The sequence below is a fragment of the Rattus rattus genome, chromosome 5, assembly GCF_011064425.1.
Source record: "Rattus rattus isolate New Zealand chromosome 5, Rrattus_CSIRO_v1, whole genome shotgun sequence".
NCBI lineage: Eukaryota > Metazoa > Chordata > Mammalia > Rodentia > Muridae > Rattus > Rattus rattus.
In genome coordinates this window covers 149031655-149056424 of record NC_046158.1, presented here as the reverse complement: position 1 = coordinate 149056424, position 24770 = coordinate 149031655, and the positions used below count along the sequence as shown (strand labels likewise).

Below are 24770 nucleotides of genomic sequence, written 5' to 3'. Positions count from 1 at the left end.
GTTCAAAGCACTGGATCTGAACTGCTAGTCATCTCAGGCTTCTCCCCTCCCATCCTGCCCAATGGCCTCTTGTGAGGGTCGTCTGTCCCGGACTCAGTCTTCCTGCCCAGACCTGAAGTCCCAGATAGGGTTCTTCTGGTCTCCAGCTTGCTCCCCATCTTGGGAGCCTGTCTGGGCTTGCCTGGAGCTGGACAAGTGACCACTTCAGGACCCCTTTTTCCAGGGTATATTAGACTCCTAATCCATCAGGTGTTCATAGGTCAGAACACTGAACACGACATAGCCTCTCTTCTCTGCCACCTACAGGTGGACATGTGACACAGCAGCCACACCTGCAGCCTCTAGGGTCAGGTACTCTTTTTTTTTTTTTAAATCGAGCTTGCTGGGGTGTGGTAGCCCATGTTTGTTACCGCTAAATTTAGGAGGCTGAGGCAGGAGGATTGCTACAAATTTTAGGCTAGCCTGGTCTACATAGCAAGACCCAGTCTCAAAAAAAAAGACAAAAAGAGGAAACAATAAATCAAAACAAAAATGAAAACAGGGCTGGCAAATGACTCAGTAGTTAAAGAAGTTTAGCAGCCGCCTGAAGACTCGGGAGCCCTAACTCCTGTGAGTTCTCACCCGACAGCCACATGTGCCTGGCATGTGCACCCTCACTCACACACATACAAGTTAATAAGATAAACGTGAAATGCGAAAAACAAACAACATCAGCCCCAACGCCATTTAATGATGCTTCGGTGCTGACTGGAGAAGGCTAGTCAAGGTGTTCTCCATTCCTGACAGCTTGCTCTGGCGTTCCTCTTTAAACACAAACGAGCTGGGTTTTTTGTTTATTTGTTTGTCTTTTGGTAATAATATAAAATTATTACAGTGGGGGATTTACATCACGGATCTGGAGAATTTACTTTCCCACCAAGCTCAGCTGTGTTCCGACTCCAGCCAAGGGAGTTTTACAGATTCAAAAATAAGAACCCTGGCTATTTCTGTTCTAGATAAGACCCATGTTTGCACAGCCTTTAACCGCCAGTTTCTTTGGGGGGAAATCCCACCAATCGTGACGTGGTGTTCTAAGTGGGGAGGGCGTCGATGAAAGAATTGGAATTCTTAACAATTCAGGAATGTCTGAAAAGTCCAATGTCTGAAAAGTGGGGATGGGCGGGGCGGGGTGCCCATCCTACAAACAGAAATACTTCTGGAGTGGGGTTTGTCCCGGAAGCCATCCTCCAGGCCTGGCTCTGTAAGGGAAGGATCTGAACTCTGGACAGGTCACGCAGGGAGCCACAGAGCAGCCTTTCCTTGAAGACAGTCCCCTCCCTCCACCCACCAAAGAGTAGGAGTCAGAATGTTTTTTTTAAAGATTTATTTATTATATTTATTATATATAAGTACACTGTAGCTGTCTTCAGACACCAGAAAAGGGCATCAGATCTCCTTACAGATGGTTATGAACCACCATGTGGTTGCTGGGATTTGAACTCAGGACCTTTGGAAGAGCAGTCAGTGCTCTAACCACTGAGCCATCTCTCCAGCCCCCAGTCAGAATGTCTAGTATCCCTGCCATTCCTCAGCTGGCATCCTGGTGGGGCTGAGGAACTGCTACAGGGTGTGGGTGCAGACCCTGGCCGGCCACATCCTGTTCTTTCTCCCTGAGATGTGAACTGTGAAACACCTACGGGTAGCCATATTTAATTGTTTCCAAGGAAACTCATCCAAGGCAGCCAAACTTCTTTTACCTCTGTCCCCCAAAAAAAAAAAAAAAAAACCAAAGAAAGAAAGAAAAGAAAAAGAAAAATTTAAAAGCTAGAAGAGGATAAACTGAAGAAAAAAAAAAAACAGTTGACACAGTTAACAGAAATGAAAAACCTTTGAGGCCTTTGCTTCAGAGGGGTGATCCTCCAAGTTGGGTATACCCAAGCTGGAAGAGGGGCCCCTACCGGGTGCCTCATTAAAACTATTTTAGGGGCTGGAGAGATGGCTCAGTGGTTAGGAGCACTGACTGCTCTTCCAGAGGTCATGAGTTCAATTCCCAGCAACCACATGGTGGCTCACAACCATCTGTAATGGGATCTGATGCCCTCTTCTGGTGTGTCTGAAGACAGCTACAGTGTACTTGTATATTATAAATAAATAAATCTTAAAAAAAAACCACCCTCCCCCTAATCCCCTAATTTTAGATCCCAAGATGCAGAGATAAAGCCCAAAAGACTGAAATTGTCTAGGGCCACTTTTTCTTTCTTTTTTTTTTTTTTTTTTTTTTTTGAGCTGGGGATCAAACCCAGGGCCTTGTGCTTGCTAGGCAAGCGCTCTACCACTGAGCTAAATCCCCACCCCTTTTAAAAACATTTTTGTTGATTTATGTGTGTGGTGTTTTTCCTGTGCTTCGTGTGTGCCCAGTGCCTCAGAGGCCAGAAGATGGTATCAGGCCAACTCCAAGTGGGTTGAAGGTCAGGTGGGCAAGTCAAGGAAATCCCATTTCCAGTTTAAAGAAAGAGATGGCTGGGATGTAGCTTAGCGTTCAAATGCTTGCCTTGTGCATGGGGGGTGCAGGGTCTAAATATAAAGTCTAGGTCACCAAGAAAACCAAACCACAGAAGCCCAAACAAGAAATTAACAGTATAAAATAAAACCTGGGGCCGGAGAGGTGCTCCGTGGTTAAGAGCCCTGGCTGCCCTTGCAGAGGACCTGGGCTTGTATCCCAGCACCCACATGGTGTTCACAATTGTAACTCCATTCCAGGGGATCCGATGCTCTCTACTGGCCTCCTTGGGCACAGGCATACAAATGGTGTGGGCACACGTGCACGTACACACACGGACACACTCATGTCTGCCTGCAGAGGAGACCAGAGATCTCTGATCCCCTGGAGCCAGAGTCATGGGTGGTTAAGAGCCATTATGTGGGTGCTGTGAACTGAACCCAGATCGTCTGGAAGAGCACCCAACATGTTCTATTTATTTATAGTTCACTAATTTACCACTGCACCATCCTACAAGCATAAGGGCAGAACTACGATGGGACACTTCTCTGGAGTCCACTTAGAGTCCCAGTGACGTTGCTGGGTATGCAGCAGGCTGGGTACACAGGGTGGTGGGGGTGTGACATCAGTAACCACAGGAAGAGGTTATCTGAGTGGCCCAACTTAGGAAAGTTCCAGGGCTTCCGAGGATCAGGTGTGCCAGACCAGCCGGCAGAGCAGGTGGGGCACATCAGCACACTTGTCCTTTTGTCTACCAGGCACGAGGGGACACGGGAGCTCTGTCATAACACTGGGTCATTTCCTCCTGTCCCTCCTGACCACACACTCAGCTAGGTGTGCACGGCCTAGGTCGCTGAGTGACACCTTAATGCGAGGTGGAGAACTGGCCGCTAATCTCACAAGAACCTTCCCCATCAGAGTCCTCAACTTGGTGCCTGGCCAAGGAAATAGGAGGCTAGACACGGAGTGAGCATTGGGTGATGCCTTAGGAGGCCATGTGGCGTAGCGGGCAGAGTGTTTGCCTAGCATGCGTGACCCTGTTATATCTTTAGTCCCATCACTCAGGATGCACGGGATAGGCTGATCTACATAGGGAGTTCCAGGCCAACAGATGCTACATCAGGATACTATCTCAAAATAATGAGATACAACAGTAATCATAAGAATTATGTATCTGACACAATGAGCTTGGTCTGCAGATCTGTCTGCGTTTATTTGACTGTGGTTCCCAGCTCTCACAGTCCTTCCGGATCCCTGTCTTGTCCCACAGTTGAAACCACATTGAAATGTGGGAGTCTGAAGAGCCATGAGAGGTAATCAATGAGAAATGGTTCCTTTCAAGTAGGAACATTACCAAAATCCGACTGTGCTGGCAGCTTCCGGTCACGGGGAGCATCCTGTCCCATTAGCAGGTCCCATTAGCATTTGCTGAGTCCTGGGATCTGCAGACAAGTGGTATTTTATGTGGATTTGAGCAGATCAAGGGACGGAGGATAAATTCCCAACGCTCTTGGTGTGAGAAGCCTAACATTTTAATAGCCTGCCCTTCGGACAGTTGTTACTATAATGGTTTGCACTAAAGTGACAAAGTTTCAAACGAGTTGACGTTTAGAAAGCTTACTGTATCACTAGACTGAGGGCTGGTGGCTTCCACAGCTGTCTATTGACACCTCATTGGGAACCTTACTAGGCATACACCTGCTGGGCACGGTGGCACACGCCAGCAGCTACAGCAGTTCAGAGGCAAAGACAGGAAAATCACAGTCCAGGGCTAGCCTCATCTATACAGTGAATTCCAGGGCAACCTCACCTCTGTGAGACACTCCCACCCCCAACATCGTCTTACAACAGAACACTCCGTGCCTTGGTAACGCTACGGTGATAATCGCTGTGTTTAAACTGGCAGAGAAGTTAACCAAATGGTGCCCACTGGGAGCACGCAGGAGACGGGGAGGCCTCAAGCTCTGGGAAGGAGCCACAAGCAAGTGCAGAGCCTTGCCCTTTGGCCTAGTGATTTAATCGTGGGGAAACCAGCTGAGGAAATAATCATATCTACAGGGAGAGCTTTCTGCATTCGGACGAAACAAATGCAGCATCCTTTTAAATTATATATCAAAGACTAGGGGGCTGGAGGGATGCACCCGAGTTTGATGCCAGCATTCATAAAAAGCAAGGCATACCAGAACCAATTGGTAACCCAGCGCTGGGTGTGCGGAGATGGGAGGGCCTCTGGGCCCTTAGTGTGGCTGAACTCTGCATTCAGCGAGGGCGTTTGAGAGATGACAGAATTGTCACTCCATAGGTAAGTGAACGCTGACTGCTCCTACAGTGAACCCACATGAGGCGCTTCACAATGGCCCGTAACTCCAGCTCTGGGGAATCTGATGCCTCTCACCTCACAGGCACCTGCTCTCATGAGCGCGTGGACCCCATCCAAACATAAAGGTTTTTTTTTTGTTGTTTTTTGTTTTTTTTTAAATCAGGTTCATTTATTTTATGTGTATGAGTACACTGTCTTCAGACACACCAGAAGAGGGCATCAGATCCCATTACAGATGGGTGTGAGCCACCAGGTGGTTGCTGGGAATTGAACTCAGGACCTCTGGAAGAGCAGTCAGTGCTTTTTTTTTTTCTTTTTTTCTGGAGCTGGGGACCGAACCTAGGGCCTTGCGCTTGATAAGCAAACGCTCTACCACTGAGCTAAATCCCCAACCCCCAGTCAGTGCTTCAGCCCCAGAAAGAGTTTTTAAAAAGTTCTCTCTCTGCATCTGCTTCACTTTACCAGAAATAACCATCATTAAACTTCCACCTTTTTTAATAGATATATTTATTTTATGTATATGAGTACACTGTAGCTGTCTTCAGACACACCAGAAGAGGGCATGGGATCCACTTACAGATGGTTGCGAGCCACCATGTGGCTGCTGGGAATTGAACTCAGGACCTCAGGAAGAGCAGTGAGTGCTCTGAACCACTGAGCCATCTCCCCAGCCCCTATTTTATAACTTTTAACTCAATGCTCAGACACACACACACACACACACAATTTTGGGGACTGAGTCCAGGCAAACACTCTACTACTGAGCTCAGGTCACATCTCCGTATCTTAGAGCATAAGGGTGTGGCGGTTGGGGAGGAGGCTCAGCCATCAGTCTCTTGCTTCCAAGCCTCATGACCCAAGTTTGATCCCCAGACCCATGTGGTGGAAGGAGAGAACTGACCACCAGCTGACCTCTGACCTTCACACGTATCCCATGGCACACATGCACTAACACTGAACACATGAAATGTAGAAAAAATAAAAATGACAAACTATGAGAAATTGTCCTCTCCGGGGAGTTCAGGGCCACGGCAGTGGTGTTTGTTTTTGTTTCTCCTCCCTGCCTGACCATTGCCTTTAAGCCCCTCTCAATGTTAATACAGAGGGGTCTACTGTTTCTGTAAGGCTCCTGTGGCCACTACCCACAGTGTGACATCATAACGTAGCTCCTTCTATTCTCACCTCGGGTGTCCCCTGCACAGTGCTGTGTGGCCCTTGTTCACACCCATTTCCACAGCCTTTTTTTTAGTGCAAATAGTTTGCTCTGTGTGTGTTCTTTACTTTGTGGTTTTGTTTGGCCTTTTTTGGAGATCAGGGTCTCACTATGTAGCCCTGGCTGGCCTAGAGTTCAGTATGCACGGCAGGCTGGCCTTGAACTCACTGAGATGTGCTTTTCCCTGCAGGGTGCTGGGATTAAGGGTGTGTCCCACCACACCTGGCTAGAAAGAACAATAACAACAAATGATTGATTGATTACATTTTATGGTGGGGCACTTGTGGAGATCAGGGGACAATCTGGGGATACTGGCTCTCTTCTTCCCCTATGTGGGTCCCAAGGATTGAATGGTGGTTGTTGGCATTGGCAACGAGCATCTCTACCCACTGAACCATCTTGCCAGACCGAAGTTAGAAACTTTAATAAACTCAGTACTTTAGACTCTCCGCCTCACCCCACCCCCAACACACACAGCTGTCTTATTTTTAGACAGGGTCTATCCAGATAGTCTTGCCTGGCCTGGAACTCACAGAAAACCTCCTGCTTCTGCTCCCCGGGGAATTGTAATTCCAGCTTCTTACCTGGCTTTGGACAGCTCACTTTCTGGTCTAAGAAGCAGTTCATCTTAGCTGGGCAGTCGTGATAAAGGCCTTTAGTTCCAGCACTTGGGAGGCTGAGGTGATAGGATCCGAGTTCTAGGCCAGCATGGTCTACAAAGCAAGTTCCAGGATATCCAAGGCTACTCAGGGAAACCCTGTCTCTCAAAAGACAAAACCAAAACAAGCAGCCTATCCCTCCGACGTCAGGTCCAGCCCTGCACACCCATGCTGTTCAGCACAGGAGAGTTTTGTTATATCCAACCACAGATCACACAGACACCAGAGGCCAAACTACAAGTTCCCCTGATGTGCTGGGTTCCTTACCAGGTTATATTCAGATCAGGAGGTGCTGTCTGCTCAAGGCCATGAGCAGGGCAGGCTGTGCATCCCTACAAGGTTGACACTGACGTGTGAAATGCCTACGGCAGCCAACCCAGAAGCAGAGCTGGATGACAGGAGAAAGAGAATTCCTGCTCAGGGAGCTGAGGGTATGGAGAGCCTACAGGAACGAGTTGCAGGGGCTGCAGGCCCACCTCCTTGTCATACAGAATTTGATTCTTACATTTTTCTGCTGATGGCTACAAAAGTCATCAATGAAACCCAAATCACGTTTGCCTCCATATCTGGAGGTAAGAACAAGTACAGATGGGGCAGGTGAGAGGACTCAGCTGGGAAAGGAACTTGCGGCTAAGCCGGATGTCCTGAGTTCAATCCCCAGACCTGTAGAGTGGGGAGAGAAAATCAACTCTCGGAAGTGGCCCTATGACTTCCACACCCACGAGGTGGTACATACTGTCTCCCCCCAGTGTTAGCGGATAAGAGATGCTAGGATGGACAGATAACAGCTGAGGAATAAGGGTTGACCTCTGGTTTCCAGGTGCACAAGCCTCACCCAGGTCGGCCACGTGCACACGGACTCCCAGATACACAAAGGAAAGGCCATTTCCAACCTTGACAAGCCCACATTGCCCTCAGAGTGTAGATAACACCCATCCATCCAGAGTCTCTTTCCAGGGGCATCACAGGGAGCTGTCTCCCAGCATCCTTTGCAGCATAATGGCCGTGAGATCGATGGAAGCAAGCAAATACTGAAGAGCAACTTTCTAGCTGAGAGCCAAGCCCTGGTGTTGGAGATGCAGAACAGGAAGAAGGCAGACAGAGAGCCCCCAGCCAGAGGTAAACTCTCTGGAGGCAGGGTTTCTCAACCAGCTTATCACAGCAGGTGGCTTCCAGAGCAGAGCAGGGATCCTCAGAGCCTGAGGGAAACCAGCTGCTGGTCAAAGGGCCCTGCCAGTTTAGGTTTAGCTAGGAGATGAACAGGATGGAACAGGATCCAGCCTGGTAGGTGTGGCCGATCCCCGCCCCCGCCAAGCTGACCACAGTTGCTCCCATTACCTGAGTGCTACACTGGACGTGCTGAACACACATTCTCCATAAGTTTCTTTGGGGTCGTTTTGTGACTACTCCCCAGATCTGTCACTCCAAGGACCACTCTCATGCTTGCCTCATGGAGGCTAAAACAAAGGCATTGGGGGCTGGTGAGATGGCTCAGCTCTGAGGGAGCTTGCAGCTAAGCCTGATTTCAGGCCCTGGAATCCCGTGGTGGGAGGAGTCAACTCTTGAAAGTTGTCCTCAGACACACAGAGACAGTAAGGGGTGTGGGGAGAAACTGCTGCTGTAACTAGAGACACTGGGAAGCCCTGGGCAGGGACTGAAAGCAATGGTAAGTGGGTAATAGTGCGCCCCCTGTGAGTAAGAGAAGGGAAGGGCTGGAAAGTGGGTTGTGCCCTGTCTCAAGCACATGGTAAAAGTGGGGCTGAAATCCCAGTGATTACTACAAACCTGTTAAAAAACAAAATTAGGGGTTGGGGATTTAGCTCAGTGGTAGAGCGCTTGCCTAGCAAGCTCAAGGCCCTGGGTTCGGTCCCTAGCTCCGAAAAAAAGAAAAAAAACCAAAAAAACAAAAACCACAAAAAACAAAATTAGGGGCCGGAAAGATGGTGTCTCACTTAGGGTTTTATTATTGTGAGCAGACACCATGACCAAGGCAACTCTTATAAGGACAGCATTTAATTGGGGCTGGTTTACAGTTTCAGAGGTTCAGTCCATTATCATGGCTGGAGCATGGCAGTGTCCAGGCAGGCATGGTGCAGGAGAAGGAGCTCAGATTCCACAGGTCAGATTTGAGCACATACGTGAGACCTCAAAGCCCCGCCTCCATGTGACACACTTCCCTTAACAAGGCCACGTCTCCTAATGGTGCCACTGCTCATGGGATAAGCATATGCAAAGTACCACTGATGGCTTGGTTAGAAGTGACACTGCACAAGTCTGGGGACCCAAGCTCTGTCCCCAGAGCCCAAAGAAGCCAAAAGTACAGTGCTGGAGAGGCCACCCAGTGGTTACCTAGCACACTCTTCCAAAGGACCCAGGTTCAGTTCTCAGCACCCATGTCAGACTCACAATGCCTGAGACCCCATCCCCGAGAGATCTGAGGCCTTCTTCTGGCCACTGTGGCCCTGTGTTCAAGTGACATACTCTCTGTCTCTCACAAATGTGATAAATAAAGATAAAGTCTGATGGGGTGTGTGTGTGTATTAAGGAGTGGAGGCAGGAGAGTCAGGTGTTCAAGACTGCCCTCAGCTACATGGGGAGATCAAGGCTGGGCTAAGACGGCTTCCGGAAACCAAAAAGCCAGGAGTGAGCCTGGATGACTTCTGAAGAAAGATGCCCATGGTGGGTCTGGACTCACACTCGGGGCTTGGGATGTGACTCAGTCAGTAGACTGTTTGCCTGTAATATGTCAGCATTCAGGAGACAGAGGCTGGAGGATCATGAGTACAAGGCCTTCCTTGGCCATACAGTGAATTAGAAGCCAGCCCGAGATCTAGGACATGCACGAATGTCTAAAAAAGAAATGGGGAAAGAAGGGAGGGAGGAGAGAAAGGAAAAACCCCCAAAACATTTGACCTGCAGCCAATATTCCTTTTAGAGCCTGGCTGCTGCCCCTTAACACCTTCACCTGATGTTAACCTCTCCGGGTTCCGGCTCTCAGAAGATCTGAGAGCACAGGGGCAGCCAGAACAACCCAAAGCTCGAAGCGTCTGTGTCACCCTGTCCTGCTGACACCAAGAAAGAGTTGAGGCAGCTTCCTTCTTGGACGTCGGAAACCCTGAGCAAAGGAGGGTTTGCTCACTACCAGCTCTGCCTCGGAAGACTTCACAGCTGAGGCAAATAAGACAAGAGGAAGCCAGTCCTCCACCATGACGTCTGGCCCCTCCATGAATGCTGCCACAAAGCCACTCTTCCCCAAGCGCTTCCAAGGCTCTACAGGCCGCCTTTGTATTTCTCTCCGCAGTAAACAGGGCCTCATTCTGTAGCCCAGGATGGCCTTGAACTCGCCCCCCTCCCACCTAATGCTAGGACTGTGGATATGCAGGAGCACGTACATAGGAAAAAGACGTCTCCGGTACCCCAGGCTGGCCTCAGTCTCGCTATGTAACGATGAACTTGGTTGGAATGCAGGGAATTAATTACCTGCCTCCAAGATGACCAGCTCGTCCTTGGTCTCAGAGCTGGGCCTGGAGAGACAGGTCAGTGGTTTAGAACACTTGGCGCTCTCGTAGAGGCCGTGGGTTCGGTTCCCAGCACCCATGTGGCAGCTCACAGCCATCCATAGCCCCAGTTTTAGGGGATCTGATGCTTCCTGACCTCCGTAGGCACCTGGCACACTCGTGATGGAGACGTACACGCAGGCAAAACACTGCACATATAAAAAGGAAATTTAAAAACCTGAAAACCAATTGCAGAGCCGAGTGGTTGTAAGGGAGCCTTCACAGGCCCCCAGCGCCTAAAGCACTCAACGGCGGACCCCAAACTTTCTGCTCCCTCTGCATTCCGTGAATCCAGTCTTGCTAAGTGAGCCCGAGGTGGTGGTGCACACCTTTGATCCCAGCATTCAGGGGGTGGGGTTGAGGATAGGGTGGGGGTGTGGCTAGGTGTGGATCTGTGAGTTCAAGGCCAGCCTGATCTCTATAGTGAGGGCTCTCCTCTGAGATCCTGTCTCAGAGAGAAAGACAAAGCCAAGCTTGCTAAGTGATATCAGGTTGGGCTAAGGACCTTGCAATCCACACAGCCCTTAGCCCCAAATGTCTTTGAAAAGTCTGACCTTTTTCCCATTTGGTGGAAGGTGGCTGCATGTTTTCCTTCTATGATTTGTGGTTTAAAAAGTCCACCACCTTTTGTTTCCAGAAATGCAGATGAGATTCACAACAAAGGGTGTGAGAGAGAAACAGAATCTGCATGGTGGCCTGGATGCTCACACAACAGCAACCTGGGGGAGACAATCACAGCACATGAGAGCGCGGAGGAATTCCCTGACCGGAGTCTGCACCTTTTGACCTTGTCATCTTCTTCCACAGTGTCCGTCAGTGTGCTGCCGCAGAATGCATTTCAATCACAGTGTCACTGTCCTAGAACAAGCTACTTCAGGTTAGGCAGGGCTCCACCACTGAGCCACACCCCAACCCCTTACTGGGGGACTCTAGGCAGGGGATTCACCATGAGCCACACCTCAGCCCCTCACTGAGCCACAGGCTAGCCCCTCACTGGGGGATTCTAGCAGTGGCTCTACCACTGAGCCACACCCTCAGCCCATCTCTTAGTGTTTCCTAAGTGTTCTTCAGTCTACAGAAAATTCTCATCCTGTCCCCTTTTCCCACCACCAGATCTATTTAGACCAATTCCAGAAGCCCAACCATGTAGCTAATGAGGCCCAGTTTTGTTTTGTTTTTGAGGCAAGGATTTACATAGTCAGGGTTGGTCTTGAACTCCTGATCTTCCTGCCCTCACCTCCCAAATGTAGGGATTATAGAAGTACACCACTCTGCCCAGCTCGCACAAATATTTATATTAAACAAGGGCAGTGTTTGAAGCAAATAGGCCCATGAAGAAAATACAAAGTTCTGGAAGACTGACAGCTCAATCTGGTTTCTGGAGCTTCGAGGCTTTGTAACAGAGTAACGGATCTGACTGGAGGATTAGGTTAGGTTTCAGCTGCGCTGTAGCGAGCCAACGCTAGGAGCTTGGAATCACGTGAAAGCTCACTACACACCCCGGAAGCCTGCCCAGGACTCACTGGGCCCCAGACTTTTCTTTCTCAGTTTGCATTTCAAATTCTGCAACAACCAGAGGCGGCTGAGTTAGGGCTCCCTTGATCTTTGGCGCCACCATCAGTTCAATCTGCGTTTCGCTTCACTGGGAGACTAATTCCCGGGGGAAATTCTAGGTAGGAGCCTTTGCCATCAAGTTACTGACTGGGCTGGGAAGGGACGGAAACCTACCACAGCTGGTCTACGGACAACTGTAAAGAGGCTCACATCCCTCAAGAGAAAAGTTCACTTTTTTATTGAAAAAACAAAAAACAGAGAAAAGAAACCACACAAATTATATATAAGCTGACACTAGCAGCCACTGCCCAGGTTAAGACAGGGTTTTACCACACACCCTGTCAGAGCACGGACTCCTTTCTTCGCCCCCACACAGCTCAGTGCGGATGCAGTGTTGTGGGCTCGCCAGCTTAGTAACTCCTCCAGAGACGAGTCCCTTTCCCAGTCTCAACTCACAGGCAGTGACTTTCCCCGAGGAGGTGGAGTTGTGCTTAAGTAGACTCAACCTTTGGATGGCGGAGGAGGCCACAGTGTGCTAAGGGAATGCTCGTAGAGAAGGAACTGGGGGTAGGCAATTGTCCCCGCGGCCTTGCTTTGACACCTATGCCCTCGTGGGTTAGCCGCTCCATTGCTGGAGGCTGGGGAGGTCGGGGCTGCTTTAGAAGAGAAGGTGAGGTCCTCCTTGTGGTGTCAGTGTGCAGGGCTGGCATCGACGTTTTTCAGATTCCTGAGAGACCGCCCATGCTTCTCTAGAGGTCATGGCTGGGCTCCAGAGTGCTCTCCAGCTGCTCCACAGAGACCAGGGGTCCAAGCTGCCCGGAAGCAATGCCTTCCAAGGGGAAAGAGACCAGGTTTGAGTTCTTGTTCTCGCCCCAGTCACTGTGCTGCTTCTGATGACACCTCAGAGAGTCATCCCTGGCAAAGGAGGCACCGCACTTGTCACATCCGAAGGCCTTCTGGGTGACGATGTTGGTCATGTGGTGGGGGCCACTTTCCCTGGGCCCGTCCTTACCCTGCGGGGCCCTGTTCTCCGTCTTGGCCCGTTCCCTGTGCACCTTGTCGATGTGTTTGGCCAGGCTGCTGGGCCGCTTTGTATCAAAGCTGCAGAAGTCACATTTGAAGGGCCGGTCCTTGCAGTGGACTCGGCTGTGCACACGCAGGGCGGCTGGGCTGGAACAGGAGTAGCTACACTCGGGACATTTCTCAGGGTGGTCGGCCTGATGCAGGCGACTGTGCTCCAGCAGGTCGGCCCGGTCCCGGCCCTGGAAGGCACAGTGCAGACACTTGAAGGTGTGCTTGATGCGGATGTGGGACTTGAGGTTCGCCTTCATGGTGCAACGGACGTCACAGAACTCGCACTTGAAAGGCTTCTCTCCCGAATGCACGATCATGTGCCGCTTCAAGTCCGAGCTGATTTTGAATTTGGCGCTACAGAGCCAGCACTGGAAGGGGGTGTCCCCTAGCAACGGAAGGCGTGATTACATTAGAGGGGGCAGGCAACAGAATTCTCCACTAGATGCGTACCACATACCCGGCCAGGAGACAGGTGGGTCTTTTGAACTCTGGTTTATAACTTCCTGATAAGGACAACACTTACCATGTATACTGACTCATACTGTCAGCCCATTTCATAGACGGGGTAGCTGGTGCTCAGAGGGCTCAAGTGGCGGGGCCCAAACTCATGTACCGATCCCTCCACCCAGCAAGCCCACACTCAATGACACTGGAGTTCTAGAAATGCACTCCATGTTGCATATGAGTTCTCCAAATAAGATTTAAAGACATCTGGCTGGTAAGATGGCTCAGTGGTTAAAGCACTGGTTGGTCTGGCAGAGAACCCATGCTCAGTTCCCAGAAGCCACACGGCAACTCGCAACCGCCTGTAACTCCAGTGGCTGAGGATCTGATGCCCTCTTCTGGCCTCCGCGGGTACTGCACACATGTGGCGAACTGACAGACAGACAGACACGCAGGCAAACTTCCCACACACGTGAAATAAACATAAATAAATCTTGAAAACCGTAACCTCAAAAGCGTACAGAGATGCTTATTATCGTCTTGCTGTACAACAGTCATTCAACATGTATTAACCATTTTAAATTTTCTAAGCGCACACTGACTCTTTTGAATCTTTTCCTTTTTCTCGCCGAGACAGAGTCTCACTATGGAGCTCTGGCTGTCCAAAACTCACTGTGTAGATCTGGGTGGCCTCGAACTCACAGAGGTCCACCTGCTCCTGCCTCCTAAGTACTGGGCGAACAGCACTCTGCCTGACTCAGAGAGGAAGTTACCTACAAAGTTACCGTACAGGGGTGGCACCAAGCATCTTCGGGGATAATTAGTGAAGAGGCACAACTTTCTTTGGCGGCTCAGTTTTTAGTCTTCTCTCTGAAGGCCCTGCACAGGTTTTGGTAATTTGGTGATTGGGGGAGGGGGGAGGCTATTTTACAGTCATTATCGACTGGCTTAAAGTTCACAAGTCATTTTTGCTCGACCTACCTAGCAGCTGTGTATCCATGGCAACGACCTGATTTTTTTTTTTTTTCCAACGTTACCGGCTAAGGTGAACAGCAGCCCACACCAGAATGCGAGTTTCTTTTGAATATCCCTTCTCTTCCCACCAACTCTCCAACTGTCGGGAGTCTCTTTACCATGCGTACATTCAAGTATATTTTCACTCTTCTTCCCAGCCCCCTCCACTCCCCTCACCCCTGAGATAGGGTCTCACTGTGTAGCTGGCCGCCAGTGAACTCGCTATTTAGACCAGGCTGGCCTTCAACTCAAAGATCTGCCTGCCTCTTCCTCCTGAGTTAATTAAAGGAATTAAAGGTGAGTGGCCCTCACTGCCTGGCACCTTTTCATTCTTACCAGGCATGATGGCTCATGTCTGTGATCCCAGCAATCAGGGGATTGAGGCTGGAGGATCACTGTGAGTTTGAGGTCACTCTGAACTACTAAGTGAGATCTTATCTCAGAGAGCCAAAATAAAACGTTAAACAAAACAAAACAAAAACAGCCTAGAGAGATGATGGCTCAGTGGGTGATGTACCTACAGGATCTCAGTCGGGATGCCTGGTACAATGGTAAAAAAGCTGATGTGAAGGGCTGGAGAGATGGCTCATCGGTTAAGAGCACTGACTGCTCTTCCAGAGGTCCTGAGTTCAATTCCCAGCAACTACGTGGTGGCTCACGGCCATTTGTAATAGGATCTGATGCCCTCTTCTGGTGTGTCTGAAGACAGCTACAGTGTACTTATATACATTAAATCAATCAATCAATCAATCAATCAATCTTTAAAAAAGTCTCTTTCCTTCCTTCCCTTTCCTTTCCCCTCTTCTCTTCTTTTTTGGTTTTTGATGGGGTTTCTCTGTGTAGCCCTGGCTGTCCTGGAACTGATTCTTATGATAGAGTAGGCTGGCCTCGAAGTCGAAAGTCGGCCTGCGTCCACCTCCTAAAACATGGGATTAAAGGGTATGTAGCACTATTGCCCGCCTTTGACTGCCAACCTTCCATCCTTTCTTTATCAATTAATTTTCTTCCTAGACTATTCTAATTTGTTTTTTTCATCCTCTAGGCCTTTTTTTTTTTTTTTTAATTTCTGGGATCCTTGGCTGGAGTACAGGGGCGGCGGTGACTACCCTAAACAGGAGACACCTGGATGGATGGCTTTACCTGGAACTGAACAGGCTGAGCAGCCTTGCCCCTGGGCACTGGCTTCTTCCCTGAGCTCAGTGTGGCCTTTGATATCTGTATCTCAGTTCCAAGTGCACAGTTCTCAGGTTACTCAGACACCTGCAGGGAAGGCTGGCTCCCAGGACCGTGTCTAGCTCCTTCTGTCTACTGGAATACAGCTTTCTTAACTCAAAGTCTGGAGCCTCTGATCAGACCTACTGCCTTACTCTTGCCTGTGGTTTTTGCTGGCTATAAAATTATATGTTCAAAGTCAAGTACTTTGTGACACAGGATCTCATGAATCCCAGCCTGACCTTGGTCTTCACCTCTGATCCCCACTGCTTTTAGCTCCCATGTGTGGGGACTACAGGTGTGAATCTAGCGGTGGGACTAGTGGCTCCGTGCATGTTAAGCAATTTCTCTATTAATTCAGCTATGTTTCCCCAGCCCTTAACTCAGTTTAAAATGCCAACACGTTTCCATTGGCTTGCCGTCTTCTACGAGCTTTTTGAAATGCTTGTGTCTCATTATGAGTGCCTCAACACTCCACCTCCTCGAGTGTGAATAGGTGTGCAGAGGATAATCTGGCTAACATTAGTTTTGCGGAGTCCCACAAAGAAGGGAAGGAAAGCCTTGCAGAAGAAGACGTGTCGTTTGCAACCGCACCCAGCTGACTTTGTTATGTTCCTGAATGAAGTCGGGAGAGCAGAGAGTAAGCCAAAACACTAGAGACATCTACTTGGCTGGCCACTTTTATTTGAGATGTATGCTTTGACACGTGGCTGCTGTGATGGGTTCCCATCCCCACTGGTATTCTATGTGGTTATCACTTAGATAACAGATGTTACATTGGTTCTACTGAAAACTGTCCTTGTGGCAAAGAAGACCCAAACAAACCAGATTGGGCCAGACTACAAATTACTTTATTTCTACCAGCAACTCTTGGCGGTTGCTCATGTCCTCAGGAAGCGTGGGCGAGTAATAGGAAAAGTGAAGCAGGGGGCCTCTGGGTGAGGGGCTTACCTGTGTGCGAGCGCAGATGCACGGTGAGCTGGCTGGAGTTGCGGCTGGCGTAGGGGCACATCTGGCACTTGTAGGGCCGCTCGTCCGAGTGGATGCGCAGGTGTTTCTTGAGGCTGCTGCTGTCCACGGCCGCGTAGTCGCACAGGTGGCACTTGTGCGGCTTCACGCTCGTGTGGCAGCGCATGTGCATGGTCAGGTTGTCCTTTCGGCTGAAGCACTTGTCACAGAACTCGCACTTGTGTGGCTTGTCGCCTTCAAACACAAACGCAGTCAAGGTTACAGGCTTTTGAGGCCAGGGCGACATCTTGGTTTCCTTTCCCGTTGCTGATAAAATACCAGGACACAGTAACTTAAAGGAGAGAGGGTTTTGGTTTTTGGCTCATAGTTCTCAGGTTTAGTTGCATCCACGATCAGGAAACAGAGGAATGGATGTCTGCTGCTGCTCAGCTGCTTTCTCTATTTGAAAGAGTCCAGGATCCTACCTAGGGAATGGTGCCTCCCACAGTGGGCATGTCTTCCCACCTTGGTTAGCTCCACGAGACAATGCTCTAAAGACACACCCAGAGGCTTATCTCCCGGTCAACTCTAGATTGTCAAGTTGACCGTTATACTAACCATCACGGGGTGATAGTATAAGCAGATGCCCTCCCCCCTCCATCCAACGGCCACACATAGAGGAGAGAGCCAAAAGTCAGAGTGGGGAACAAAGAGAGAACTGTGCTTGGATGGCTTCACCATTAAGGAATTCTGAGAGACAGATTAAGCACAAATGAGAGGCTAAATCCCATCTGGGACAAAGAACTGTCCTCAGAAGTAATCAAGGTAAGAAGAGACAGGTGTAGGGGACAAGCTTCTGGTTCCTGGATGAAGAAATACTTAGAGAACCACCTTTTACCACTCCCAATCTCTACCCTGGGCCTCCTCGTGTAGCCTACATTGTCCTTGAACTTGGGGCTGATGCTTCTGCTTCCTTCTTCCTGAGTGCCAAGAGCCTTTATGCTTTTCCTTCCTTCGCTCTTTCCTGACGGGGTCTTACTGTTTATCCTGGCTGTTGTGGAACTCTCTGTGTAGACCAGGCTGGCCTTGAACTCATAGATCTACATCCACCTGCCTCTGTCTCCCAAGTGCTGGGATTAAAAATGTGCATCACCGTAATACCAGCCTTTATATCCTATCTGGACTGGAGCTATGTACCTTTGGACTTTTATTAGACACACAGAGAGAGAGAGAGAGAGAGAGAGAGAGACAGAGAGAGAGAGAGAGAGAGAGACAGAGAGAGACAGAGACAGAGAAAGAGAGAGAGACAGAGACAGAGAGAGACAGACAGAGAGACAGAGAGAGAGAGATAGAGAGAGCACTCTTATGACATAGGTGTGTTGTGGGGTCAAGAGGATAACTTTTGGAGGTATTTTCTCTCAATCCACTGTGGGTCCCACAGATCAAAAAGGTTGGCAGGCTTGATCACCAAGAGTCTACCCACTAAGTAATCTCATTGGCCCTTTTTAGTAATCATCATCATCATCACCATCATTATCATCACCATCATCACCATCATTATCATCATCATCACCACCACCACCATCATTATCATCATCATCACTATCATCACTACCACCTCATCACCATCACCATCATCATCACAATCTATTAAAAACCAGGCATGATGGTGGTGGACTCCTGAGATCCTAGCCTGCGGGAGGAAGAGACAAAATCAAGCATCCAAGGCCACTCTTCACTACACAGTTGGAAGCCAGCTCGGGAGACATGATACCCTGCCTCAAAAGCATGAACGTACACCACCAAGAGGGCATGCTATTGTAAAGTGTAACTTTTTTTTTAATTATTTATTTATTTATTTATTTATTTATTATGTATACATCATACAGCTTTCTGCCTGCATGTATGCCTGCAGGCCAGAAGATGACACCAGATCCCATTACAGATGGTTGTGAGCCACCATGTGGTTGCTGGGAGTTGAACTCAGGACCTCTGGAAGAGCAGTCAGTGCCCTTAACTGCTGAGCCATCTCTCCAGCCCAAAGTGTAACTTTTTTACCCTGTAGATAGAGTCCTCCTGGAGGCTCACTGCCTCTGTCTGATAACCTAGGCCTGGTCCTGGAAGCTTCAAGCCCCATACAATCTGATCTAAGCCCAGAATGTTTTCAGCCTCAGACTTGCTGCTGAACAAGCTCACCTTTTCTAGCTCCTTCTGAGCTCTGCCTGGCTCAAACTCCTCTCCAAGCTGACTGATTCAATCTGGCTTCTCTCTCTCAGCCTCTCCTGACTCTCTCGGCCTCACTAACTCTGGCAATCTGTTCTAATCTAATGGCTCCTTCTCATTCTCTGGCTCCTCTGTCTTCACCTGTGTTCGTTCTCTCTGCAAACCCATCTCCGTAGAGCTCTCCTGGCAAAACTGCCCCCTTCTCCTTTGTCAGCACTGCTCTTGCCTCTCTCTTCTCCTGAGAGCTGAGGACATCCTGCTCTCTCAGGTCCTTCTCTGATCCGCCACTTTGTCTGCCACTCAACTGGACATCACTTTCAAAATGGGCGCTTTCTTCTACAAACTAATTTTACCTTCGTTGTTTGGAATCACATGTATGTGCTGAGGGCTGAGACACATTGCAAGGAGAAACAGGCATTTTCAGTAAATAGTACAATCTTGGTGTTCAGAGCACGGTCAGATATCCCGCAACACGTCAACTAAGGAATTCAGTGAGGCTGCCGAGCCCATGCAGGCTTGCCCGTGACAATATGCACCTTTCATTTGGGACACCCAGAGCTGGAGAGGCTGTGGGAAGAGGGACTAGAAATATACGTGAGTTGCTCTGCACACTTCAAGATGCTGTAAGAAACAATATGGATCAGAAAAGGAAAAGGAAAGAGAATCAGCCACCATAGTCGTGGCTGGGCATGTAGCTCACTTGTAGAGTACTTGCCTCGCACGCGCAAGACTGTTATCACACCTGAGTCAACCCCAAGCAACAAGACACATGGCAAGGGACCGTGTGCAGACACAGATATCGGAACCTGCTGATGGGTCCTTCCCAGCAGAGGGATGCTCCAAGGTGTGAGTTATGCTCCCATCAGCTTTTGCCTTGTTACTGCTCCGTATGCTGCCATATTAAGATGATGGGCCTGGGGTTGTTGTAAAATGAGTATTTAATGTTTCGGCTTTAATTTCTAACATAGAAAGGACAAGAGAACATAAGCTCATCAAGAGGGCGTGGGGGTTTGCGTGAGAACACTTGGTCACCTGTGGGCAGTGGTGTTAGCTGGGGGAGGGTTAGGCGGTGCCGCCTTGCTGGAGGAGAGCAGCCCTGGAGGCTGGCTCTGGGATTAAACCCCTATGCTGTTTGCAGTGTGTGCTCTGCTTCACGCCGGGGTTGAGGATTCTCAGCTTCCTGTTCCAGCCCCTATGTCTGCTGCTGACCTGTCAGGGCAGACTCTGATCCCTTTGACATTGTAAGCCCAAATAGAGCCTTCTATAAGTTACCTTGGTCCTGATTCATCACAGCAACAGAAAAGTAACGGAAACAGAGGGCTTTAGAGTTCCTCAATGAAGGTTTCACAGCTACTTGGCATTCTAGTGTTAGGCCACCATTGGCCGGGTCCCCTGAGGGAGGGATTCTGTAAGCCCCCTGGGACTTCCTAGCTTTTTTTCATTTTAAAAAATTACATTCATTTATTTTCATGGCCCCCTCGTGTGTGTGTGTGTGTGTGTGTGTGTGTGTGTGTGTGTGTGTGTGTGTGTATCATGGTATACATGTGGAGGTTAAAGGACGATTTGTGGGAGCCAGTTCTCTCCTCCCACTACATTGTCAGCTTGGTGGCAACTGCCTTTTTTACTTGCTAAGTCCCCTGTTCCCCCGTTGCAGGGTCTCACGTAGAGCAGGCCGTCCTCAAATTCCTTTGCTTTTGTTTTTCAAGACAGGGTTTCTTGTGTAGCCCTGGCTGTCCAGGAACTCGATCTATAGATCAGGGTGGCCTTGAACTTATAGAGATCCACCTGCCTCTTCTGCCTCCTCCCAAGTGCTGGGATGAAAGTTGTGGACCACTACCACACAGCTCAAATTCTTACTGTAGGTGAGGCATTGAACTAACTAACTAACTAGCTAACTAACTAACACATTCTCTTCTCCTCTTCTTCTTCTTTTCCTTTTCTTCTTCTCCTTCTCCTCCTCTTCCTCCTCTTCCTTCTCTTCCTCCTCCTCCCCCCTCCTTCCCTCCCTCCCCTCCCCCTCTCTCTGTAGCCCTGGCTGTCGTCTATAGACCGGAGGTGGGGAGCGGGGGTATCTCTAGAGCTCCGAGACCCACTGCCTCTGCTCTCAAGTGCTGGATGAAAGTCACGTGCCACCACTGCAAAACCGAAGTGTTGAACTCTTGATTTTCTTACCTCAGTCTCTGAGTGCTGGGTTATAGGAGTCCACCACCATGCCCTGTCCTCTCCTACTTACTCTCTGTCAGTTAAGAGATGCCAAGAGCTAAACCAGATGCCACAAACTCAGGGAAGCAGCCCTGTCCCATTATCTCAAGGATAGGACCTTCCCCAGCTTCCTGTATTCCCAGCATGCTTGTATCAAACAGTTAAACAAGGCGAGAGTGTCCACCTCTCTAGGTCACCCTTGGTGCAACGAACACCCAGGGCCAATCGATTTTGGTTGTAGTTTTCTTTTGCCCACTAGAGGGCGGCAGCGCACCTCCAGCTCAGGAGCGAGCTCAGTGTGCTCAAGCAATCATGGCTATATTTACTGGCCTTGAGTTGTCAGTGTCCCATCGTCCTGACCCCTGAATGTTTTCAGGGATGCCTGGCTGCCTCACCTGCTGAGGTGTGGTATGATCTTCCTCATTAAAAGGAGAAGGCCGACTTTCCTTCATCCTTTGGCCTTCTGTAGCTCCCTGCCCATCCATTGACAGTAGAGACCAGCAGAGGTCCAGAAGGATTTGTGACCTCTATGCTGTAGCTCCATAGGTAAGCCGATCAGTGGCCACCAGCTCTGGAGCCATGCCTTGCCCCTCCAGATGCTAGGGCAACATCATTAAATCTCTACTCCTCTCACTAGATCGGAAGGGGCGTGCTCCTGGGCCACAGGCCGAGGGAAGGGCGCTGTAGGTATCTCCGGTCTCCACTGGAGGGATTCACAGACTGAGACCAACCAACTGCCTCTAAAAGCAGTGCATGAGACAACCAGGTTATATTTAATGTAGGAGGCATAACTCACAGAAAGCATTAGAAAGAGCAGAACTGGGGCTGGAGAGGTGGCTCAGTGGTTAGAGCACTGACTGCTCTTCCAGAGGTCCTGAGTTCAGATCCCAGCAACCACATGGTGGCTCACAACCATCTGTGATGAGATCTGGTGCCCTCTTCTGGCCTGCAGGTGTACATGCAGGACTGTTAAAGGTGCTGGCTTTTTTTTTTCCTCCCCAAAGGAAGAAATGTTCACCCAGAAGGCTGGAGAGGGCACTGTCTGACAACCTGGCGATCTTTCCCTATTCAGTGGAGCCAGTGCTGGTCCCAATCCTGACCTTTGTCTCTCAGTGAACAGAACCCTTCCTTAGGAAAGAGGCTCTGTGGACTTTGCATCCTCCATAGATAGAACCCTTCCTTCTGTTTACTACAAAGCCCTCCTCCCCAGGCCCAGATTCCTGAGCCTCGATTATCAGTCAGTAGAACTCATTCTTTTTTTTTTTTTTTCTTTGTTTCGGAGCTGGGGACCGAACCCAGGGCCTTGAGCTTGCTAGGCAAGCGCTCTACCACTGAGCTAAATCCCCAACCCCAGTAGAACTCATTCTTATGGTAAGGATCGGAGCTGCTTTGTAGAGGTGCACTTTGCAAGGGATAACGGAAGCTTCATTGGGATAACTGTGGAGACTTTCTTTTCAAAGCTTTACTGGGTTTAAATGTGCTGGGCTGGAGAGACGGCGCAGTGGTTAAGAGCACTGACTGCCCTTCTAGAGGTCCTGAGTTCAATTCCCAGCAACCACATGGTGGCTCACAACCATCTGTGATGGGATCTGATGCCCTCTTCTGGTGTGTCTGAAGATAGCGACAGTGTACTCATATATAATAAATAAATAAATCTTAAAAAAACAAAACAAAACTGTTTGGTCAGACTCTGGAGGCTTTTGTCCTAGAGCCTGCTCACCCAACTTTGCTTCATTAGCAGCAAATGGACTACGCTCTGGCCCAGAGAGGCTCTCAGAGGGTTCATACTTTAAAGAGACAGGCAGGAGCTGTTTTGGGACTTGGGGCACCACTCTTTGCTCTTTCTTCACCACCGTAGAGCCATACTTGGACAAAGGGGAGTGACAGTGGCTGGGAGGGCTTGGACTGAAGTTAACTGAGTCCGGTTCAGAGTCAGCTGCGTCCATCCCAGGGCCTTGAGCATACAGCGGGGGAGAGCTAAGAACTGGGACCAACTGAAAACATTCTGAGATGCTCCCCACGCCCTGGTGATTGGAGCCTGTGATTCTGGACCGTGAACTTAATAGACAATACTCTGCCAACTGTGCCAAAATGTCGGGCACGCCAGTGAGTCAGACCCAGACCCTCCTTCCATCCTCTGTAATTGGCTGACAAGGGACATTTTGTCAAGGACACCCTCACATCCCCTTCCCTTCCTCCTCCAAGCCCACCCACTAAAGTAGCCATTGGGCAGAAAGACTCTATCTCTGTCTCTTTGTCTCTCTTGTCTCTGTCTGTGTCTGTCTCTCTCTTTGTCTCTGTCTGTATGTCTCTGTCTGTGTCTGTTTGTCTCTGTCTCTCTTTGTCTCTGTCTGTGTGTCTCTGTGTCTGTCTGTCTGTCCCCCCCCGTGAATGGACACATACCTGTGTGGATTCTTAAATGTCGGGTCCAAGTCTTTCATGCCATGGACGGTTTTGAAATGGCAGCCTAGAAGAGAAACGAAAAGCTTGCCCTTAACTGCTCAGCCCCAGAATCGCCATGGTTACGTCTAACCGGAAGCCTACCCGTGCCTTCCTTTCCTGCTTTCCATATACTGCCAACAAAGGACAGCAAAGGGCAGCACTTATCGCAGAGCGGGCTTCCAGTTAGGTGGCTCTGCTCGGCCGCAGTCTGGAGCTGGTGTCCGCACGTGGTGTTCCGCACGTGGTGAACTGAGGGTTTCGGGTGCATCTTGCATTTTCCTTCCGCCTGGCAGTGCGAGGGATGAAACCCAGAACTTGTAGCACCCTCAGCGAGCGCCTTGCCGCTGGGATATGTCCTGGGCCCCTCACACTTGCCTTCTTTCTTTCCTTACAGCATCTGGCAAGACTGGAACTCACTACCTCATCCAGGTGGTCGTCAGACTTGCAGTAATCCTCCTGCCTCTGCCTCCTGAGTGCTGACATTCTAGATGTGTACCACCCCCACCTCTGCATTTTTTACTTAGTGAGGTTTCGACTTGAAATGGTTTTATCAAAGCATGAATCCACCCAAAGTTTGAAGAGCAGCTGAGAACTCAGTTACAGTCTCTCGAGGAGCTCTGTCGGTGCAGGGCTCACAGCACCCCACCTCCCCACCCCTCAAGAGGACATGCTTCAATCCTGTGAGTGACCTCGGAGGGTAATACAGGTGCAGAGTCTCCCTGCACCGGGACGAGGCAGGGATGGGCTCCTTCCACCGTGATCCTCCTTTACCTGGATAGCAGCAGTTAAAAGTCCTTTCTCCAAGGGTGGCCGTTCGCTCCTTTGCTTCGGAGGGGGGCAGAGCGACCGCAGCGGGCTGCTGGGCATCGCTGTCTTCAGCAGGGAGGCCCGCTGGTTTCTGGGCGGCGTTTTCAAGAGCGGAGGCTGAAATGGAGACAGGAAGTTTGGCTTGGTTGCTGAGCAACCGCTGTCGCGGTGAGGATGTAGCTTTGAGATGCTTTCATTTTTGCCAGTTTCCCAAAAAGTACTTTAAAATATGAGAACCGGGGGCTGGAGAGACAGTTCTAGATGAGCTTGCGGAGGACTGAAGCTGTGCTCCCAGCACCCCGGTCTGGCACTTACAACTGCCTGCCCTGCATGAAGGAATCCGTGAATCCGCTGGCCTCCGCATACACCTGCACCCCCGGGCTCGTACACAGTCACATAAGTACACGTACACATAGAAAAATAAAACGAATCCTTAAAGTCAGAGTTGGGGTTTGGACTCAGTTGGCAGAGTGCTTGTCTAACATGCAGGAAGCTCTGGGGCCAATCCTTCTCTGTGCATAAACCAGGCCTGGTGGTGCAGGCGCCCCATCCCAGCACTTGGGGAGTAGAGGCTAGATTAGAAGGTCATGGTCGGGGTTGGGGATTTAGCTCAGTGGTAGAG

At 49.8% G+C, this 24770-nt stretch overlaps 1 protein-coding gene and 1 non-coding gene across 2 annotated transcripts in view; both read right to left on the bottom strand.

Moving 5' to 3' along the window:
- Positions 1 to 225: 225 nt before the first annotated feature.
- Positions 226 to 352, bottom strand: LOC116902593. The gene has a single exon (XR_004388183.1). It is a non-coding gene; the product is annotated as a small nucleolar RNA SNORA17 (small nucleolar RNA).
- Positions 353 to 11999: 11647 nt separating this feature from the next.
- The window catches only part of Zfp64 (ZFP64 zinc finger protein), a 59324-nt gene continuing 46553 nt past the window's right edge, over positions 12000 to 24770 (bottom strand). The window contains 5 exon segments of the mRNA XM_032904733.1: positions 12000 to 13241; positions 16478 to 16729; positions 23303 to 23324; positions 23326 to 23366; positions 24113 to 24265. Of these exon segments, the coding sequence (XP_032760624.1) occupies positions 12532 to 13241; positions 16478 to 16729; positions 23303 to 23324; positions 23326 to 23366; positions 24113 to 24265 (1178 nt within the window). The 3' untranslated portion in view covers positions 12000 to 12531.